The 22,346-nt window shown below is 41.5% G+C and overlaps 1 protein-coding gene across 1 annotated transcript in view; it reads left to right on the plus strand.

Moving 5' to 3' along the window:
- Window positions 1-22,346, plus strand: part of LOC119651042 (protein pelota) — an 84,165-nt gene that overhangs the window by 4,140 nt on the left and 57,679 nt on the right. The window contains exons 4-6 of the mRNA XM_038054362.1: window positions 4,669-5,076; window positions 5,137-5,206; window positions 5,313-5,505. Of these exons, the coding sequence (XP_037910290.1) occupies window positions 4,669-5,076; window positions 5,137-5,206; window positions 5,313-5,505 (671 nt within the window). The remainder of the gene's footprint in view (window positions 1-4,668; window positions 5,077-5,136; window positions 5,207-5,312; window positions 5,506-22,346) is intronic.

The following is a 22,346-nucleotide window of genomic DNA, read 5'->3' on the forward strand; positions in this document are numbered from 1 at the left end:
AGGACCCCCGGAAATGAGTTCTGAGAAGCAGGTGTACCCTGTCCTCCTCATTCTGGGTAAATGTCCCATCTTCCTTCTTCAAACAGACAGGATATTGTAAAGCCTAGTTGCTTCTGCGATCTGTTCAATCCCTTCACAGAATTCCCTGAAGCTGTTCCGTTTTGCTGCCCTGATCGCGTTGCTATACGCAGTCAGTGCATTTTTGAACCTCTGCCAGTCCCCGGTTTGTTTTGCCCGGTTGAAGAGTTTTCGTGCTTCTGTTCTCATTCTGGCCAGGTTCCTGTTCCACCATGATAGATCCCTTGATGACTTAACTGTCTTAGGCGGACAGCTGGCCTCATAAGCGTCAATGGCGACTTCGTGGTGGGCGTTGGCATCCCAGCCGAGGAGAAGCGGTAACGCCCTCTTCTCACAATATTTAACCAGTTTTGTGATTTGTTCCGGTGGAGCCTGGATTTCATCTCCTGGGAAGTATCCCGATGCCACGACTGCCTCTCAAGTCCTCCTCCCGGCTTCCAATCAGACTTGGATAGCCACAAAGTCCCCGGTCAGGAACTCTAAAAGATATATGTATTTTAAATTACGTTTAAGAATTATGCAAGCTCTTGGTTTTTCACAAGAGGAGTCCCAAATTACCTGCATGCTTCCTCCTTGCAGACCGCGAATCTGCCCCCGGCACACCCAGGGCTCCTGAGCCAGCACTATTCCAATGTTCTTCTTGGAACTTGCCCTTGCAATTACCGCAGATGTAGCTTTCGCATGGTGGATGTTTATCTGGGCTATCTTAGTGCTGGTCCTTGGCTCCGTTATTATTTGGAGCTCTTCTCCACTGTCGAAGTATTGCCCTCCTCCTTCGACATGGCGCTTTCCTGCGCATCGCTGCCCGCCCTGAGCCCTAGGAGTCCTAGGTCTAGATCGTCCAGCTTCTGCTCTTCATTGGGCAGCAGGTCTACTTCTCTGGTTGATCCTCTCTCCATAGTCGCTTCTCATTCTGAGCGATTAGGAGGCCCTTAAGATCTTTTGTTTCTACTGTCGCGGCTTTTGGGAGAACCATGTCACCATGTGTTGCTCTGAATAGGCTTCTATAAATTCTTCTGCCCTCCGCTCTGCATTGACTGCCCACGGAGCTTTCGAGTGATAATATTGATGGCGGCTTCTGTTTCGTTGTATAATATATACAATTGACTGTTGTAATGCACTAGTCATACGCTGTCCATCCTCTTGGACCTAAGATTCTTCTGAAGACCAGAAGTTTGAAAGCATTGATTTTTTGTTTTCTGGCCTAGTTCACCGGCCACGTCTCGCTATGGTAACACAAGACAAGCCGGAATACTTGCCTGTTGATTTCGTCTATTTCGTTGTTGTCCTTTTTCAAAGTTTTACCTAAGGATACAAAACTTTCGACTTGCTCAGAGTTGTGATCGCTTTGAATCACGTTTTGTTTGATTCACCTTTTCCTTGTGCCTTGTATCATGATTTTGGTCATCTCTTCCTTTATTTTTAGGTCAACTAACTCGAGTAATATAAAAGAGCCGCCTTCGCGCTCTTCTCGAACATATCACGAATATATTCTCTCGTCCACTTGATTTGTACAGTAGCGTACCTTTCAGATCACATACTTGAAAGCGGTGTAGAATAATATCAGGGTCAGCCTATCGTCTTGTTTTAATCGCGGAGTCTGTGCCGAAATACTTTTTATTTGGTCTTGTAGCTTCACTTGAGCGACAGATTGACTCATTCTAATCCTGAGTTTGGCTTCAATTTCGAATTCAGACAATATTTCGAACAGATTTGAAGGAAAGAATTTTTTCATCCCCCACTCCCACAAGCACTACTGCCATTTGGAGCAAATTCACCTGTCAGCGACGGTGAAGTCGAGGAAGCAATCAACTAATCAAATCGGGTAAAACGACAGGAGTTGATAAAATCACATCTGAGCTTTGGAAAGCGAAGAGCTGGGACCCAACACTAGCTTAGTGAATCCTTAAATGGGGCTATTGAAAAGGATAGAACACTATCTGATTGGCAAGGAAGCTCGAAAGTTCCAATATGGAAAAAAAGGCAGTCGGGCAGAATGATTAAATTACCGTCCGATCTGGTTACTATCACATTCTATGAAGATTTAGATCCCTTTCTTGGCAACCGTATTCGTAACATCGTTTAAATAACCGGGAATCATGCAGATTTGTCGAGAACTGCGGAACTAGTGGAACAATACACGCCCTTTTTACATTACATTTCTGAATCAGGGGAGAGCGTTTGACCGTTCATCTGGTATGCTCTGCAGCAATACTCAGTGCCAGGGGTTTAATTGCTCTACCAGGATTCGAAAAGCAAAGTTCGAAGTGTAATGGGTGTATCAAAGCGAATTTCTATCTCTGCCAATGTTCATCAAGGAAGCGCCCTATCACCACTCCTCTTTATTCTTGTTAAGGGCACTGTTACACGGGACATTTAACGTTCCGAGTCCTACATTACTTTGTGCAGACGTTCTCCTGGCATCTTGTAGCAAAGCTAATCTCAGGCAACTTGTCCAAGAATGGAATGATCGCCTCTTGCGACACTCACACAGATTGAGTCTGAATAAAACTGAAACAGGCACCATCACTGTCAGTAGCAGTGACCTGCCAAGAACTGACCGATTTAAATATTTCGGATCAATTCTGTCAGCCAATAGTGAATTGCGTTATGGAATTGCTTTACGCATTAGCGTAACCTGGCACAAAAAGCAGCCCTGGCTTGAAGGTGCAACACTCTCTTAGGGTGGCATTGTAGTGCACCCCCTAAATCTGAACTTGCGTCAATCAAGGTGGTGTGTATTTTTCTGGCTGTGAGCAACCTACGATTGAATCGTGGGCGTAAAACATTGGGCATCATCATTGTCGATGTAACCTACTGTTGCGTACTCCCAAGCAACCGAAACATCATTATACATGATTGTCCACAACGTACTCCCTGAATCCGTCGTTTGGTTTATTATTTTTTCACTTTTTCATTCCAATAAATTGTTTGCGGTATACGAAGATACGGATTCTGAAGAAAGCATTATCCTGGAAATATATCTGTAGTCGTAGCAAAATTCCGACGGGGTTAACTCCTTAACCTTGACCATAAACTTCCCGGGACGTCGACACTCCTTCTTTATTGTACAACGCCAAGTTCTCTCGGGGGGAACCGCTGGTCGGTCATACTGGGAGAGTGGGTTCCACTGCATGGTGTAGTAACTAATGGAATTGTTGCCCCTCCTTAGTGTGTGACCTATCCATTGCCATTTCCGCCTTTTGACCACATCGTCCATGGGTTACTGGCCTCTGCGCCGACGAAGTTCTTTGTTTGAAATAGTATCAGACCAGCGTAATCGGATGATACGTCACAGGTAGTTGTTTTCAAAGGCTTAGAGCTTTTGAGTGACAATGGGGATTCTTTCGCATGTGCTACTTGCACATAGCAATACGGAAAGAACATTATTAACACGAAATATTTTCAACTTGATCTTGGTGTTGGGGTAACTACATTTGCAGATTTTAGACAAGGCAGCAAAGACTGTGTTAATACGTCGGGTGACATCCAGTTCGGTGCTAAATATGCAAATTGATCGAAGCCTGCCTATTAACGAAGACAGGGAGAGTGTAATTGACAGTCAGACGCAGAATCTTGGTTTTGTTGGTGTTTATTTTTCATCCGACCCTATTTACCAATTTTTCCATATCCAGAGCCACCTAGCCAAGGTCCATGACTAGCTGAAAGAGCAAACAGATGATTTCATTAGCGTAGTCAAAGTCAAGGTCTTCCATGCCCTACGAATAGAGCAGCATGAAGGACGTCACCGATAACAGGAACAAATAATGTCACTGACAAGATGTACTTTCGATCTTGGGACCTTAAATTGCTGTGAGCTTTTACCTCGATGCACATGGCATTTTACGTCATCGTATGTGACTCTCGTGACAGCTGTTAGTTTCTCCTTAATGCCAATCTTGTGTAGAGTACTCCAAATACACTCCCGGTTCACGTTCCGGAAGGCAATCGATGAAGAGCAAGTGAAACGAAGATCTAAACTCCGTTCACTGTTCCCAAATGACCTGTAGGGTGTTAATGTGGTCAATATCCAGATCGGATCCAGACCGGAAAACAGTCTGCTCTCGTATACTTAAGCTTTCGAAGTGTTTCTTGATGTGTTCCAGGATTATTTTCGTTATTTTTGTGAAGGCAGGGAGCACGCAAATTGCCGCCCTCCAGACGGGTGGCCTTCTTTGGTGTCTTAACCGTCCCCTTTTATCAGTCTCAGAGAAAGGCTTCGGATTCTCAGGATTTCTGTAGGGGTAGAACTAGCAGCTTTGGAGAATGCAGGCGCAGTGATAAACAACTCTGTGGGGAGACCGTCAAGCCTTACTCCGCTTGAGTGCTTGAGGACTTTTCCCTTAACAATTACCGTAGAAGTGGTCAATGTAATTTTGAAATAAGAATTTAACTGGCAAAAGAAGTCAAGTTTTTATATTTCTTCTTGAGTTCGATGTTCGCCTGTTTATTATGATTTTCTTTTTTTTTTTTGTATTAAATCACATCTTCTTTCCTTCTACTTCCACCCTAAAAATGTAAAAATTTGTCCAGATCAATTTTTTTTCTAATTAAAAATTAATCTATATAATTTGCCTCCTTTCATTTCAGATGGGTGCCTATCACACACTCGACTTAGAAATGAATCGAAAATTTGAATTAACAAAAGCCGAATGGGATACGATATCACTCGAACGTATTGACATGGCCTGTGATGTGACACAAAATGCAGATGTAGCTGCAGTAATAATGCAAGATGGCTTAGCGCATGTTTGTCTGATCACATCCAGTATGACATTGATACGTAGCAAAATCGAGGTCGGTATTCCACGCAAGCGCAAGGGCAATGTTCAGCAACACGAAAAGGGTTTAGCTAAATTCTATGATGCCGTAATGCAGGGCATTCTGCGGCATGTAAATTTCAATGTAGTTAAATGTATATTAATAGCATCGCCTGGATTTGTTAAAGACCAATTTTTCGATTATATGTTCCAACAAGCTGTTAAATTAGATAATAAGGTAATTTCGATAATTTTCATGATCGCATAAACACGTCCATTAATCGATTGTTCTCCGCAGGTGTTATTGGACAATAAAAGTAAATTTCTTTTGGTGCATGCTTCGTCCGGTTTCAAACATTCTTTGAAAGGTAATTGTGATGAACTATATACATTTGAGTTTCTATAAATCAATCATATATAATATTGTGTTATTGGTTGGAACGTATTCTTTATTCCTTCGTCTTCCTATTGCAGAGGTTCTCCAAGACCCAGCGGTGACTGCAAAAATGTCAGACACAAAGGCGGCTGGCGAAGTGAAAGCATTAGAAAATTTTTATACAATGTTGCAAGTCGAACCGTCTAAAGCTTTTTACGGCAAAAAACATGTGATGCGTGCTGCTGAAGCTCAAGCTATTGAAACCCTACTTATTTCCGATAATTTATTCAGGTAAGTGGAGACATTTGATTATAATCAGTATATTGCCGGTTGTGTCAATTTAATTTAGCCTATTCGACAATCAATGTTTCATATTTGGCGTGATAAAGACGTACTGTAGCGGCTTTGAAGCCAGATCAAAAAGAAAAGTCACAAAACCACTTCTGCATGGATTCTTGATCGTACGATGTTGTATTTTATAAACTTGTTGAGTAGAATACGTGTGAGATTATTATATTCTTTCACGGCGTATTTAAGAGGGAAAAATTGACTTGACATCAGATTTTTATGGTTAACAGCCTTTTTTGAATCATATCAACTATTGATTGCTAATTAAATCTCCTCTACTTGTTATCTTAGTCCTGATATTAGGCTCTGTTAACAGAGGAAGAAACGAATTGTCACTATAATTTTGTATTCATAACTTTAAGAATAATAATCTTGAGCTACGGGTTTTCCCTAGATCTCATTTACTCCTCAATTGCAAAAATTAATTGAATCCGCAGCTAGTCTCTGTGGCATACACTTAAGTTTGAAAAGTGGTTCTGTAAATAGTGTAGATGAGAATATAATACAGGGTGCGGCGGGGAACGTCCTTATTTGCAAAGATCATAAAAGAATAATTGCTGGAAATGTCATTTTAATCTTTCTATTTTTACATAGAGATACATTTAAAGTTTTTTTTAATTACTTTTTGAAAATAATATCTTGAAGATGACCTTTGTTCTGGTTAATATATTGAGAGAGTGGAAATCGAAAGCTTTGCTCCACTTTGTCCAGTGTGTCCGTGTCGATGTTAGTAATAACAGCACGAATATGGTCTTCAGCATATCCAAGGTCTTTGGACGATTAGTATACACCAAGGATTTTTGATGTCTCCATAAAAAAATCACAGGGTGCTAAGTCTGGCCGGCGTGCTGGCCATTCAAGATCACCCCTCAAAGAGATAAAGCATTCAGGAAAACGTTCGCGAGAGAGAGCCATTGATGTTCGTGTCGTGTGAGCTGTGGTGCCGTCTTGTTCGAACGCATCCCTCAGATTAATTTCATCAAGTTTGGGACAGACAAATTCTGCAATCATCTGGATATAACGGTCAGAAGTAACTGTAATTGCCTTGTCATTTTCCTCAAAAAAACCAAGTTCCAATAATGCCAGCTTTCGATAATGTACACTAAACAGTCACACGTTCTGCATGCACGGGCTGTTCGTGAAGTTTTCAGAGGTTCATCCTACTCCAATATCGCATGTTTTGTTTATTAACGCATCCTGGTAGATGACAATGATGAAGAACAGAGGCGCATCGTGTGGCAGGTTTTCGACAAAGGCTTCACAAGCCCTTTTTCGTGAATCGGAATCACGGGTATTAAGTTTTTTGCACCACTGCCAGTTTGTATAGATTAAATTTTAAGCCTTCATGAACAACTCGTTTTACTGTGCGATCAGAAATGCTAAGAGCAACTGAATGTTTGCGTGCAGATCGCTTTGGGGGATTTCAAAATTGCCCTCCGTACTTTCTCGACGTTGTCTGGAGTCCTGGTGGTGTTTAAGGGCTCTGGATGTTTTTTTACACAAACTGTCAGTATCCATAAACGTGTTCACCCACTGAACAATCGACTTCCGATCAGGACCAGGACCTGCAGGCGCGATTTTCTTTCTCTTGTCCTTTGCTTGTCATGACTAAAGTAATCGTTCGAAAAACGTTGGGCTGCGTAAGATTAATAATCGCTGAGTGGCGCTGCCTACATCAGTACGTTAAATCTCGCCTCCGTCGTGCTTTCCGAGCTCGATCCAGTTTTGGAGCTTGTCATGTAACGCAGCCATTATTGTTCTTCAGAATTTTGCTATTCTGCTTGTGATATGTTTCCATAGTGAGAGTGCTAGGCAGTCCAATATAACGTAGGAGGCTGTCTCGTAATCTTTATTGCACAGTCTCCATGTTGGATCTTCATTACAGAATTGTGAAGATGGTTGCCTAGAGTTATCAGTATCTTCATTTTAAGTTAACCAAGCTTCAGAATTCCAGTTGTTTTAATCCGCCGCCAATCTGCAGTATTAACGAGCTATGCTTATAGTCCATCGCTGTTTCTAGCCGATGGACTACTTGCTTGAGCTGTCAACTTTGTATGGATCCCACAGTTACGGCTTTGCTAATTTCAAAAATAGGCTCCGGTCCTACAAATGGTACAAATGTGTAAGTGTATTTTCCGCGCCGTTATTTCGTTGTTGGGGTCTAGAATTTTAAGTTTTTGGTGGCATTCCCATATCGGTTTAGATTTGGCTGGGGTGATGAGGTAGCCTGAATAGCACAGGCATATCGCATAACCCTTGGCCTAAAAAATAGTGCTAGACCTAAGGTTTGATGTATGTTGTGTCCCGAGTTCACTTCGTGTACTCCAGTTCCATCTTCTGTCTTAAATTTTTCACTTTAATGATTCAAATCTTTCCTAATATATGTGGTCTCGACTTTGGAAGCGAAGCAGTATTTCAATGAGATCCCTGCCCATCTACCAGGTTAGGTTTGTGATTTCGTTAGTAATTTTCCTATGCCATAGGTGCCACATGTCATTCCAATGAAGCCTGTACGCTGCAAATCTTGATGCAATGGGAATGTCCCTTTACAACGAGATGCGAGATGAGGGTGGTAATTGTAGCAGTTTTTGCAAGGAAAGTGTGGCACCTGTAATACAAAGACAGACAAACCTTTGGAGTGAGGATAGTTTCTTAACAGCTTGCCTCTGCCCCACCTTTGGCCACCATAGTAGTATTCCTTTGGTACCACGGGCTTCATCACGACTGGTTATATCAAATATATCAATTGTGGGATCAATCGTCTCAGTTATTTTCTTCTCAATCCTTGATACCAAGTGATGGAGAGCCGTCTAACAAGATTTTCCCGATTAATAAGCACGCTGGTTGCGATGCAAGAGGAATAATATAGCCACTCTATCATGTACTTCTCAGCCCTTCAGAGCGAATTTTACTACAGATGGCTTGACCCATTATCAACAATGTGCGAATACCCTACATCCAAATCAGAAGCGAAATCATGTGCAGGCCTGTTACTTGTCCAGGATTTCCAAATTAATACATGGCACCTCCAAGAAGATGAGGTTGTAGTGAAAGGCGTACCATCCAATGCCACAGCACTTCTTAGGTAACCAAAACAAATACTGTCTCCTTAAATTTGCCAATATCTTGCTGTCAAATGCTTGCGTAAAGGATCGCCTCTTCAGAACTAGGAGTTAGAGCATCAGGAAAATCCTTCCCTGCGAGCAATCCCTAAGATAGTTTGTTTCAATCGATCTTGTTCTGACCACGATATGTATTTTTCTCTATTCTAATCGTATCCATGCGACGATATCCATGAATGCACTCAAAGTGAATCTTTCTTTGGATATCTCCTCAATTTTACGTTGTAAATTCATGGAGTGTTTTCTCCGTGAATTTGGTTTTCTGGTAGGCGTGTTGACTGCAGTAACGATTACTTAGGGATACATCTAGTAGCCTTTCTGATCCTTTTAGGAAGTTGGACTGTTCAGTCAGAAACTTTTAGCATCCGTGAAGATAGATTTCTCACATTTGAGAATAAATATCACCTTCACGCTTGCCAGATTATTGGGATGGAAGCGTGCACCAAGTACGCAGTATCATTTCTTCAATTACCAAGGCAACGCTAATATCATTTTGAGCCATCAGCCTGTGAATTGAGGGCTATGCATCGGTCTAAAACTGTCATTTGGGTGTAATCTATGAAATTCATTTCACACACTCCGCAAACGTAGGTTGCCCCGTTGCTGACCACGTTCTTTGACCAGTATCCGCATTCGCCTCAAGCCATTTAGGCGGTTCGCAAAAGCGTTACCATCATTAAGTCTATCTTTTGCTCTTCCCAATTGAGTATTTAGTTGATTATATTAGATGTCTAGATCCTCGCGTGTAAATGTAAAAAATATGGGGTGTTGATATCGTAGCCTGCTCTTATCTTGTCAAATTGGATAGCTCTTTTGTATGCTTCATTAGGAAGGAAAAGGGAAATGAATAGAGCCCGGAAGAATTTCCTTATCTCTCTATTGACTCTTTATGATTATTTTGGCAATTGCGGTGTATCCATCGCATATATTGTTGAATTAGAACCTGGATTCACTACTTCCCTTGATTTACAGTAAATTACAAAATTGTAAAGTATCTCGAGTTCGTAGAAGAGCGTCATTTCTTTTTAATCAGGAAAATTCCAATCTGCCAGTCCATTCTCGTGGTCTACTGACTAACAATATCCAGGTGGTAGTGTGGAGATTTTTCTGGATACGAAGCTAATCCACAACCTTAACGTCATTACGTCGCTCCTCATCAAGAAGTATCATTGTGGGAAGTAATGCCTAAGCCTTTTTCGCTGCTCGATATTGTCAGTAAGCTGGAATTGTCGGAAGATCGCTGTCACTTCGGTTTACCAATTTTGGTATTATCCGGCGTGAAGAGGATGAAATGTTGGGTTATTTGCGTTCTTGGAAGTCCAATTCTATAGTTTTTTGTGCATTTAATGAGTTCGAAATTGAGCTTCCAGTGATGCCAGCATATACCCTGGAAACAAAGATTTTTGGATCTGCACCGACAGTGTGGATGAATTAACAGGGCGAATCGCGGCTGTTTAACTGCCCATATCACCACCCGCCGCTCTGCGAGTCGGTTTGACAAATGTTGGACTAGCTTCATGGAACGGGTTTCTGACTCTGAAAGTGATGATGTTGGTATATCTGGTGTTATGTCCACGATGCTTGGTGCCGAGGGAAATGTTTCGTAGTCCTTATTAGCTAAATCGCAATTTGTAATGGCTGACCAGAGCAGGCGGTAGGTGTCTTATTCATAGAGTTCGCATCAACCGAGCTGGAATTGCGGTATCGATGAGACTTTTCAGGGAGCTGAGTTCCTCGTCATCCATTTAAGTGCTTCCCTGCCTCGTTTTCTCCTCTTGATTGGCGCACAACTGCTTCATTAACTGTTCTTGTCTTTTTCTAAAAGCCGAGTACGCAGATGGGGTTGTTCGTGAACATTGAAGGGGCGTTTGACTGTGCGCCCTTCCAAAATCTCTGTGGTGCAGAGAGAGCATAGTGTTGATGAAACTTTAATAAAGTGGATTTATGTTATGCTAACGTGGGGGTTGTTCTATACCTATCTACGGAAGCGACGAAAGGCTGCCCTCAAGGAGGGGTGCTATCGCCACTTCGGTGGACTATATTGATCGACTTACTACTACGCGAACTGCAAACCTTGCTAATACACGCTTAAATTTATGTGGATGAAGTGGTTGTGCTAGTAGTTTGTCGGTATCTTCGAACGGTGTGTGTAAAAATACATAACGCACCGTTGATTTGATTGACAGTTGGTGCCTCACGCATGGACTTTAAGTAAATCCTAATAAAACCAAAATGGTATTATTTACAAAAAGGAGGAAACTTAATGGTATTTGCCTTCCAGAGATGAGGGGTACAATCCTTCAACTTTACGAAGAAGTGAAATATCTGGGAGTTATTGTAGACAAGCAGCTTCTTTGGAACTAACATGTAGAGGTAAAGATGAAACGAGCTCTCACAGCTTATGGGCTGTGTAGGCGGTCATTTGTCTCGATATGGGACTTAGGCCTCAGGTAGTTATGTGAATGAATGTCGCTATTAATAGGCCGATGTTCGCTTATGCATCCGTAGTGTGGTGGGTTAAGGTGAAACAGAAGAGTTTTCGCTGTAAACTAACCACACTGCAAAGAACTGGATGTTTGGGTATTACCGGTGCCATGAGCACGACATTGCATTACTCCATTTGCAGCCTTTGGATTTGTTTATTCAAAGCACTTCATTGAGAGCAGTTCATATACTAATTCGATTAGGTCTATGAGGAAACAACGAACGTGGCAGCAAAGAGTATTGAAAGAGTTATTAAGAGATCTGAAACCAGTTTTCTCAATGCCTTCTTGGACCCCCATACATCTGTTAGGTAGAAGATATCAAGTTATCGACGGCTCAAAAACAGAACATGGTTCCGAAGCACCCTTTGAATAAAAACGAGAAGTGCGCTTTTCCCTTTGGACAATATGCAACGGTCTTTCAGGTTGAAGTGTATGTCATCCTTCGACCTGGATGATTAACGATCGGTTGAAGGGCAAGCGCATTGGAAGCTGTAGCTGTATTGAGAGCGTTGGGTAGTCCTTTGATTACTTCAAAAACTATGCAGGAATGTAGAAACCGATTGAACTCTGTTTCTAGATTCATTACGGTGGGACTATGCTGGGTATACCCGGTCATTGTGGTGTAGAGGGAAATGAAATCTCGGATGCTTTAGCAAAAGAGGATTCAATTTTCCCCTTGTCCGGACCGGAACCAGCAATTGGGGTTTCAATATCATTGGCTAATACTGCTGTTAAAAACTGGAAACAAGCTTCCTATGGCAAGTGGCAGAGCCTTAATACTGCTAAGCTGATCAGATGTAACCTACCGAATTTAGATTCTGAAAATGCGCTAGGTATTCCGCAAATCTGACGAAACCAGGGAAATAAGGGTGATAACAACTTTGAGTCGTTTTCGCTTACAGGACTGAATCGGCGTCCTTCAGGGTCACCCAATCTTCTTTAGAAGTGGCCGTCAAAATATTTCATCAATACGTCCGAAAAGTTTCACAATGACACAGTAAAACTTTAAAGAATATTCAATAGGTTTATAGAAAGAGTCAATACTGCTGGGAAATGGTCTTCTGTATTTTCCAACCAACAATTTCTGGGAGACAATTACCATGATATTGTTATTGGCAAAATAACTCTGAAAAATTATCGTCAATTTGCATCATCATTTATTTTTAAAGATACAATAAGTGCCAAAGAACCATTTCTTAAGATACAATGCATTGTCGAGAGTAATTTTCACTTACAACCCCAACCTATCGTTTGTACGAGTATGATAAGTTGTAGAATAGTCTTGGAGACGCGCTAATTGATAAGAAGGCTCAAGAAGCCTAGCCTCCAATTGACATGAATTTATCTTGGAGTAATTTGACCGTACACACATTCAACTCCCCAAGTTCAAAGCTATTAACTATAGAATTGCATTTGATCAGATTTTTTTCGCAGTTGAATCCGTACCGCTCTATCAAATTATTCCAATCTGATTGCAATTTGCATTGTCAAGTGATTGTAGGTGAATTTGCATAACAAATTAATAGCCAGTGGCGAGCACAATGCGAATAAAATTGTTCTGCACGATAAAATTCATAATTGAGTTTAAGGAAGTGTTGCGTGTGGTAATGAATTGCTTGAATTTATTAAATGCGAAAATTATTTGGTCGTGAATTTATAGGTAGTTCAGCGCATGTGCTTTATAAATGAATGCTTAATTGGCAAGCAATTTCTGGCTGTTTTTTCCACATGAAACTAAGCGATCGACTCTTTTGCGAACTTAATTTGATTGGTTTTTATGACATTGATTGCATGCTATTCGCTGGGATTTCTATCTTTTATGTTTTCAGGAATAAACAAAAAATATGTACCCATTGTGGTATGATATTGAAATTCAATGTTTATAGTACGATCATCATCAACGGCGCAACAACCGGTATCCGGTCTAGGCCTGCCTTAATAAGGAACTCCAGACATCCCGGTTTTGCGCCGAGGTTCACCAATTCGATATCCCTAAAAGCTGTCTGGCGTCCTGACCTACGCCATCGCTCCATCTTAGGCGGGGTCTGCCTCGTCTTCTTTTTCTACTATAGATATTGCCCTTACAGACTTTCCGGGCTGGATCATCCTCATCCATACGGATTAAGTGACCCGCCCACCGTAACCTATTGAGTCGGATTTTATCCACAGCCGGACAGTCATGGTATCGCTCATAGATTTCATCGTTATGTAGGCTACGGAATCGTCCATCCTCATGTAAGGGGCCAAAAATTCTTCAGAGGATTCTTCTCTCGAACGCGGCCAAGAGTTCGCAATTCTTCTTGCTAAGAACCCAAGTCTCCGAGGAATACATGAGGACTAGCAAGATCATAGTCTTGTACAGTAAGAGCTTTGACCCTATGGTGAGACGTTTCGAGCGGAACAGTTTTTGTAAGCTGAAATAGGCTCTGTTGGCTGACAACAACCGTGCGCGGATTTCCTCATCGTAGCTGTTATCGGTTGTGATAGGAGAAATTATCAACGATTTCAAAGTTGTATTCTAATATCCTTATTCTTCGTGTTTGACCAGTGCGGTTTGATGTTGTTGGTTGGTTGGTTTTCGATGCCGACGTTTATAGTACGATAGCCCAGAAAATCGTGACATTTTCTTTATCCTATTCCATCTTACAGATTTCATTAGCCTTAGCACTAATCATATGGAAGGGGCGATATGCTCACATCCGCTCGGATGGGTGAACAACTATAAAGCTTTAGTTGCCTTCATTTTCTAAAAAGGTTTTTTAAGAGTCACTACTTGTCAATGGATTGTGCTCTTATCAGAATTGTTAGTTCCCAAATTCAAACTCCAAAATCCATTTGCTCCGTCCTTGATTTGCTTAAATGGAATGTTCAGAGAGGTCGAGTCCTCATTTCTAAATTTCCAATATCCTTTTTCTTAAGTGGATGGAAAGTTTTCTGCCTGACATTTTGGTTACATTGGGATCCCATTAGATGGGCAACTTAGAAGTTCAGGCCAATCTTCGTTAGCGAGTTATCATCAGCGCGGATGATATGGCTCTAACTTTGAAGGAACTCCTCTCAAAAATTCTCAACAAAAGGGGTAAAGCTGATGTCCGGATAGCTGAGTGGTTAGAGCGCAAAGCTGTCGTACGGAAGGTCGCGGTTCAAATCTCACTGGTGGCAGTGGAATTTGTATCTTGATTTGACGTCGGATACCAGTTGACTCAGCTGTGAATGAGTACCTGAGTCAAATCAGGGTAATAATCTCGGGCGAGCGTAATGCTGACCATATTGCCTCCTAGTGTACCGTGACGGTCTTGAATGAAGTGCTCTAACACACTTCAAGGTCCTGATCCAACATGGATTGTTGCGCCAACGATTATTATTATTATTAAAGGGGTAAAGCGATATCGAGCGCGCATGCCATCATGTCGGGTATGATTATAGCAAATTATGTCACTAATTCAATGCAACTTCGCGCTGTCTTGATGAATCCCAATGGTGACGCATAGCGGCTTTGATGTATCTGCCATATTTCGAATAGTGCACTTTGAATCGCAGTAGAGCAGTTTAACCTAGGAGAAATAATACACTAATCAAATTCCCTCCGGATGATCCTCCTAAGATCTATGAATATTTCGAGAACCTCTGACATGAGATTGAAATTAAAGAATATCCAGCTATGATCTGAGAAAATCTTCGATTGTATCGTCTTTAGACAAGAAAAAACTATCATCAATTAGTAAGGTTATATAATATCAAGGACCTCGTTTCGAATATCATAATTTCTTCAACTTGGAAAAGAGAGGTGTTACTCCTTTTGAACACATATATGCCTACTTGGTTGATTTCCTCTTGAGATCATTTACCTTTTTCAAGTGTTGTTGTATTCAGTAAAAATCGCCCGGTACTTAACTTCTATCTTATCGTCTCGCACGTCAGCAGCGTCCTTATTTGATTCCTGAAAAGGATCTTAGCGCACTTCTGCTTGATTGGTTCCAGGTGCTACAAATAGCGTAATTTTTCGCATTTACTTCCTGGGAAAGCTCGTTGTCAATCGTTCCGGTATAGATGTACTACGGCTGCTGCTATGCGTACTTTGATAACAGGGGTTTCCAGGCTGAAAACTGACAGATGGCTATTTTTTCCGTCAATTATCTCTCATTCGATTAAGTCAACTGCTCTCCTGGATGATGTACTTCTAATAGAGACTGCACTGACTTTGTGAACGTATCATCCGGTTTTCAAAGAGAGTCCAGTTTGTGGTGTTTAACTTGCCAGACTGGAAAACTTGAAAGCGTTGTCCACCATAGGTGTAAAAATCCTACACTTTACATTGAGTGAAAAATTTGTTATGTCTAGACGTGCGGGTTTCACCGGTGTAGTCAGCTTATTTTAACCTTCCATCGAAGGTTCTGTTCACTTGCGTCTGATTTATTTGAATATTTCTACACCTGGTGGCACAGCAGCGCCCTTGTTCGCATTCTCCAGGAGTTTCGCCTTCTTCCGTAACACCTTTCCCTGTCGTCGACTAGGATTCTCCCCAGGTTCACAGATGTGGTCCGCATGGATCCGTTTTTACATACTGATATCAGATAGTTACGTCTGGATCACCAGCTTCTCAATCCTCCGATTTTCCTGCTGGAAGCGGAAGGAAAAGTTACGACAGACAGAGTTTAGTCTGTAGTTCCTCCTCATTTGTGGTTGAAGCTACCTTCTACCGCTGCCGAGCTTTTTTCTTCAGTGTTCTGCCGGAGAGAGACCGACCATAGTTAGATTTTAAGTTTCATTCATTATGAGAGTTGCCTCCTATCTGGCAAACTACGCCGTAGACACTAAGTGTGGGTTTTCCGATGATGTAGAGGGCATGTCTTCCCCAGATTTCTTCGTAGGAAAACAGAAAATTTGGTTAGGGCTCCAAGATCCAAAAAAAGTAGTGTTCGCATTCTAAGCCTCTAATTTCTTATCACTTCGAGAGTACAAATCCTTAGCTTTCATATTTTGAACACTCTTAGTGTAGTAGTGAATTAGTGGTAGTAATCACCATATGTTATTCCACCACGCCAGCGAACCGTACTACTATTTCAGCTGAGTGTATCGTTGGAATAGTTTAAAAGAATTCCCACTAGCATCATCCTTTTGACTGGCACTTACCACAAACTCCAAATATCCAAAAACGTTTGGTTTGGATTTGCGGACCAAACATCAGCATCCATACGCTTGGAAGTGCTTTACTGTGCTCTGAACAGCCAAATAGCTTAGGGTTCTTACCCATGGCCGAGGGGGAGGGTTTGTCGAATGCCGGACTTTCGACGAAGGCCATATACCAAAATGGCAGCGTACAGATCTGCCAAAGGGAGAGTTAAAGCTCGCTGCTGTCAAGACCTGGTCGACAAGGTGAATAAAGATCCGGGGGGACTCAGTTACAAACTGATATTTCGAAAAATTGGGGCTCTGCGCAAACTCTGTTCACTTCAGTCCCAACAGATGGACCGTATTGTAGGGGCAGTATTTTCTGCACATCCCGGTTGATGACAGTAGCGTGGAAGGCGCCGAATACTGCCTACTCTTCCCTATAAAACAATTAGAAGAGGCAGTACTCTCTATGAAAAACAACCAGGACCCAATGGTAACCCAACAGAGGTATACAAACTCGTGCTCCAAAAATGTCAGACCTATTGCTCGGCGCATTCAACGCTTGTCTGTAAGAGGATATTTTTCTTTCTTAATGGAAGGTGGAGAGGCTTGCGCTGATCAGCAAAGGGAAAGGCGACTCTGAGTTGCTGTCTGCATACCGGCTACTCTGTATGCGTGCTGCTGGAGACTTATCTCTCATCACGGCAGTTCGGAAGATCCACAGTGGATGCTGTCATGCAAGTCGCGGATGCCGTTCGTCGAGCGGAGGCACACAGAAGTTCGATGGGTGATGCTCCTCGTAATGCTTGATGTCATAAATGCCTTCAATTCAATTAGGCGGAAAGAGAATCTTACGGATATTGAGGGATAATCTGAGGAATTGCTTGTTGCTCTATGAGACGCTAGCGGGTCAAAGGAGGATGGAGGTCACTTCGGGAGTAGCGCAGGGATCCATCTTCGGGCCAGACTTTTGGAACTGTCTGTTCTGCTCGACGGTGCAAAGATATGGGCTGAAACTCTTGGTAAAGAGGTAAATTGTAGGCGCCTTGCGCAACTATATCTGCCTACTTTACTGTCTCTGAACCGGCTATGATGGTGATTGCAGCAGCGATTTTCGTTGCCCTTTTTGCTAAGAAGCGTGCAGTGATATACAAGCACAAGGGAGAAGAGATAAAGTTTCTCTTGGTGAAATGAGACAAGGGGCAGATGGATGGGCGGCTCATTGGAACTTATGGGCGTGGCTGAATCGGAAGCATACTGAGACTTACTATTTCTTTACCCAGCTCGTAAGGGGGCATAGAGGTTTTCAGTCTTAACATATCTGCACAAGATTAGAAAAGCACGATCTCCTGATTGTTTGTCTTGCAATGGGAAGGTGTACGACGCCGGTCACATCTTTTTTTCTTGTGGAAGGTGATATGGGATTCGTTAACAACTTTGTTTAAATTTAGGGGAGCTCCAGACAAAATTGTCAGAGAGATGCTGAGGAACGCTGACAGATGGAGCATTACGTTCAGGTTCTTCTCATTGTAGAGAAGATATATCTCGACCGGCGGAGGGCTCGGCTGAAAGGGGGTTCCTTGAACTGACAGTTCTCTTCTTCTCTCCCCTCTCTTTGCTGAAATTTCCTAATTTAACGGCTCGTCAACCTAGGAGAGCTCGGGAGCTACCCCGAGATAATATATTAAACAATTCCAGGCTAGCTCTCTGACAGTTGGGAGGTGTTTACTTGGTAGTCTGACGGCGGGAGTTCAACACTGTGCCTAAATGCATTCACTTACCCCATCGCCAAAAAAGCAGGTAAGGATGACGGACAGGCTTTTGCTAAGACGATTCCATTTATCTGCTATTTGCTTTTTATTTTATGGTCTAACGTCGCAAGCGATTACGGGAAATTTCTTTTGATATGTGCCAAAGAATCGACACTCGATCGGATCGGCTGCAAACGCTTGCAAACCTACATAAATCAACCCAAAGTCTCTATCCACGCGTTTGAATTTTCAACGGCTTGTCGAGATTTGGCAAGCGTGTGGACCCGACATTACAGCTATATCTGCTGGATTTTTTCTTACTTCTGGGAGTAGGTACTTAGCAGTTCTCTGAATTGCTTTTCAATCAATATTGATCTTTTGAGCTAACTTTCTTGTATCAGTTTTAACATTCTGGTTTAACGTAGATGTCCTTTTGAATTAAAGATGGTTTCGGGGTCCCTTTTCTCCTTTATTTGGGTTATATAGAAAATAGTAGTCATCTGTAGTACCTCAAAGTATTAGCTCCTTTTGCAACTTACCGGGGGAGCAGAAGAAATATATATAACTTAATAGGTAGGCATGGTCGCTAATGTAATTGCCTTATTATTTCTGTAACACCAGCAGAATTAGCGCAGCTTGTGGGGTTCATTATTCCAAAATTATAATTTCATCCTAATTATTTTTTGAGCTCGTTGATCAAAGTCAATGTCGTTGCCACCCACAATAGAGAATGAGCCATGATATAAATCAGTCAGCCATTGTCTTACACGCATGGTGCAGTCAGCGGAGATGGTCCTAATGACTTGACACCAAATCTGTGGTTTCTTTTTTGGAATACAAATTTCCTCTTGACATCGATCACATTTACATTATCCTTAAATGTGGGCATTCCTAAACTGAATGCTTAAAAAACTTGCGACCCCATCACGTACCATTCAATGTCAGGCTTTCCACATTAAAATAAAAGCGAACCGAGTCCCATACGAAATTTTTAAAAATGATTATCTCATGAAATTAAATGAGCCCCAGAAAAACTAGTTTGTGCAAAGTGCACATTAGCTACAAAATTTGTTTCTTTTGTATCTTTGAAAATATTTAATCAAGATATGAGGCGGAGCAAGACGTTCGTTTATAATATTTTGCAGCCGCAAAAGGCGTTGGAATAATTGTAGCCATTAATGAAGACTTCAGGCGGTGTCGTTTGTTTGGAAAATTGTGCGATTAACCCAAGTCAACGACTTGTTTTGGAGAGATTCGGTAATACGAATATATAATAACACCGAAGAGCCTTATGTTAATAGTTGAAGAGGTGCTTTTGTAATTAGACTGGTGTTACGTAAAAAAAGATACATCTCCATAACGCTGAAAGGTTAGGTTGCCGGCTATTCACATTTGAACTGAGCGGAAGTTTGAATAATTTTTGTTCGTTTGATCAATTTTTATTGCCTTTGAAGTTGAATGCAATAATTCCACAACGATAAGACCATGTAAGACGTTGCTGTTTTTTCCCTACATTGAAATCGAACAAGTTGCGATTATTGGCACCCGGCATTCACGTTATTAAATTTAAATTTCTCGTTTTCACTTTCACTGGTAAACATGGAGCCAAAAAATGTCTATGCGGAGCACTGAAAGCTCCAAAAACCGGTTGTAAGCCATGGAACCATAATCAGGTTTCCTCGATTCGAGAAATCCATTTAATCTGCAGACAATATCAAATCAATGTAGGCTAATTAATTTCAGATTTCCATTCATAGGCAGTCGGTCAGTCGTCATGAAAGACTCTCATTAAAATGAATTGCGTCCATCTATTGTTGGCGCGTTGGTCGACTGATTTTCACAACTGATGTGTAGGAGGTCGACTGGTACTATAAGCTTATACCCAGATTAGAGGTTGATTTGCGCAACGGATAGTGACTGTTGATGTTGTTTTACCTTATCTCTCTTAGAATGCTAGGGAAGTCAGAATGATTAACATAAATATTGGTCCATAAAGATTAGAAATGTTAACAAGTATCACAGTCGGGGTGTTAGTCAGTATTCAACAGATGAGGACGACATATTTTCCGCTTTGGGTATTTGACATATACAGTATTTCGGGAACCAACTGTTCCCCTTCTTGGTGTATTTTCTTCTCAAAGACGAGAATTAAAAAAAAGACACCCTGAAGAAGGGAATGGTTGGTCCCCGAAGCATTGTATATAAGAAATGCAAAAAATGAAAAATACTATTTCAATTCCTTCCCAACCGTTAGCAAGTAACTTTTAATAGTATTGAGGAAATGTATCTATTAAATCAATTCAAAGTATTAAAAATTTGGAAAAGCCGATCGCCTTCTAATAGTCTTAAGAAAATAATTTGTGTGTCTTTCAGCACTCCTAAAAGAGAGTCTTACTTATGGTTTGCCTTTGAAAGTCAACAGTAGCATCAATTTTCTTCATAATTGCGTATTAATAAGTATGTAGGTGGTAACGATAGATAGCAAGAAATAAGCTGCATGCATTACCCAAGGTGTTTTCATATGTGGGTGACATTGTTTGGAATTGTTATCATGTCATTGTCATCTTTAAATAATTTGTTTTTGTTTTCTTGTTGTTTGTTTTGTTTTTCACAAAATGTGATAGATCCAGATAGATTTTGGGGCGAGTTAAGCGAAAACTGCAAATTTTAAGATAGGTTGGGGGACTCTGTTATATTGGAGAAGTCTCATCTCTTATTTCCGCTTCCACTTGAAGCCACACGAAATATTTGAGATTCATTCATTCTCCAGATATTCCGATGACATTGGAAGGATGCTCAAATACCAATAATCCGTCTGTTGCTGAGAAAACTGGCTTCACTCCTTGAAATGTGGTTTTGGGTTTTCATATCTCCACTCAATAGCAGTCAGCATTTGATAAAACACTCATGAATTCTAAACCTTAATAAGTAGGTCCATATATCCCGACTTTGCTGCCAGTAATTCCGTCATCTTGATTTACACCATCGCTCCATCTGAGGAAAGATCTGTCATGTTTTTTTTTCTACACAACTTCTTGAGCCGGATTTTATCTACAACCAAACGGTTGTGCTATCCCTGGTAAATTTCGTCGTCATATAGCCTACGCAATCTTCCAACCTCCTGTAGGGGGGCAACAATTCTTCGGAGGATTCTCCTCTAGAACTTGTCTGTCTGTTGGTCACACCTATTACCTCAGAAATGGTTACACCTATTGATATGGAATTTGGTAGAGGGGTGGGACCTGCGAATCCCATTGCATGCAGTGAGTAACAGTTCCACGTTGAATTTAAGGGAGGTATCCATAGATGCAAAAGGGGGGTGTAATTTGTTTTTCATCGAGTATAGTCATGTGTTTTTGCAAGTTAGTTTAATTTAATGAGGAAAGCTGCATTTTCAAACACTCAGGTCGTTTATAAGAACCATTTTACTATTCCTTATAACAATGGTATCAAGAACGTTAGCTGCGTTTCGCCTTCAAATGAAGTTTCAAGAGCCGCGGTCGGTGTAGTACTCATTGCATCAGTAATACACCGCCTTTGACTTCGCGCCAGCATGTTACCTTGGATTCGAGATCTATTCCAATGTTACGAAGGCGTGGTTTTTCTGCAGAGTTGCATTCAAGCATTAGAGACTATGTCCAGAAACTTGCCGATAATTATTACGGCTAGATCGTCCGCAAATGCTTGCGTAAGGATCTTTGTATCCTCTATGAGCCATGTCAATTATCAGGAGCCATAGGAGAGTAGAGAGAACCCCTCCTCGACGGCATTCTGCCTCAATAAACTTTCGTTCGACCTGTGAAGGATCCAATTGAATAACAGCGGATCAATTCCATGCCGTCTTATCGTATCATAAATCGTATTCCTTTTCGAATGTCGCCTTCTAACTTTTTGCTGTGATCTCATGGAAAGCTGTCTCCGTGGACTTGCCTTTCTGGTCGGCATGTCGCCTACACTTAGGAATGAATGTATTTTTTATGAACTGATCTACTAGTATTCCCAATCCTATTAGTAGAAAGGAAGTTAGACTGATCGGGCAAAAGCTTATGTCCGCCTTCATATTACGCCAGTTAATTGGTATATAATGGTATGCTAAGCAGGCACAGTGTGTGTTCCGAATATGTTGACCTAGGGCATCGATTCCAACTGATGCCATTCGGACCCGCAGACTTTTTATCTAAGGAACTAGTTAAACGTTAATTTCACTTGCCTATGTGATACTAATTTGCATGATTTTTCTTGCTAAGATTCCAGTTCAACTCAAGTCTCCGAGAAATGAATGATTCGCAAGATCTCCGCCTTCCTAAGTC

This window comes from Hermetia illucens, chromosome 3, assembly GCF_905115235.1.
Source record: "Hermetia illucens chromosome 3, iHerIll2.2.curated.20191125, whole genome shotgun sequence".
NCBI lineage: Eukaryota > Metazoa > Arthropoda > Insecta > Diptera > Stratiomyidae > Hermetia > Hermetia illucens.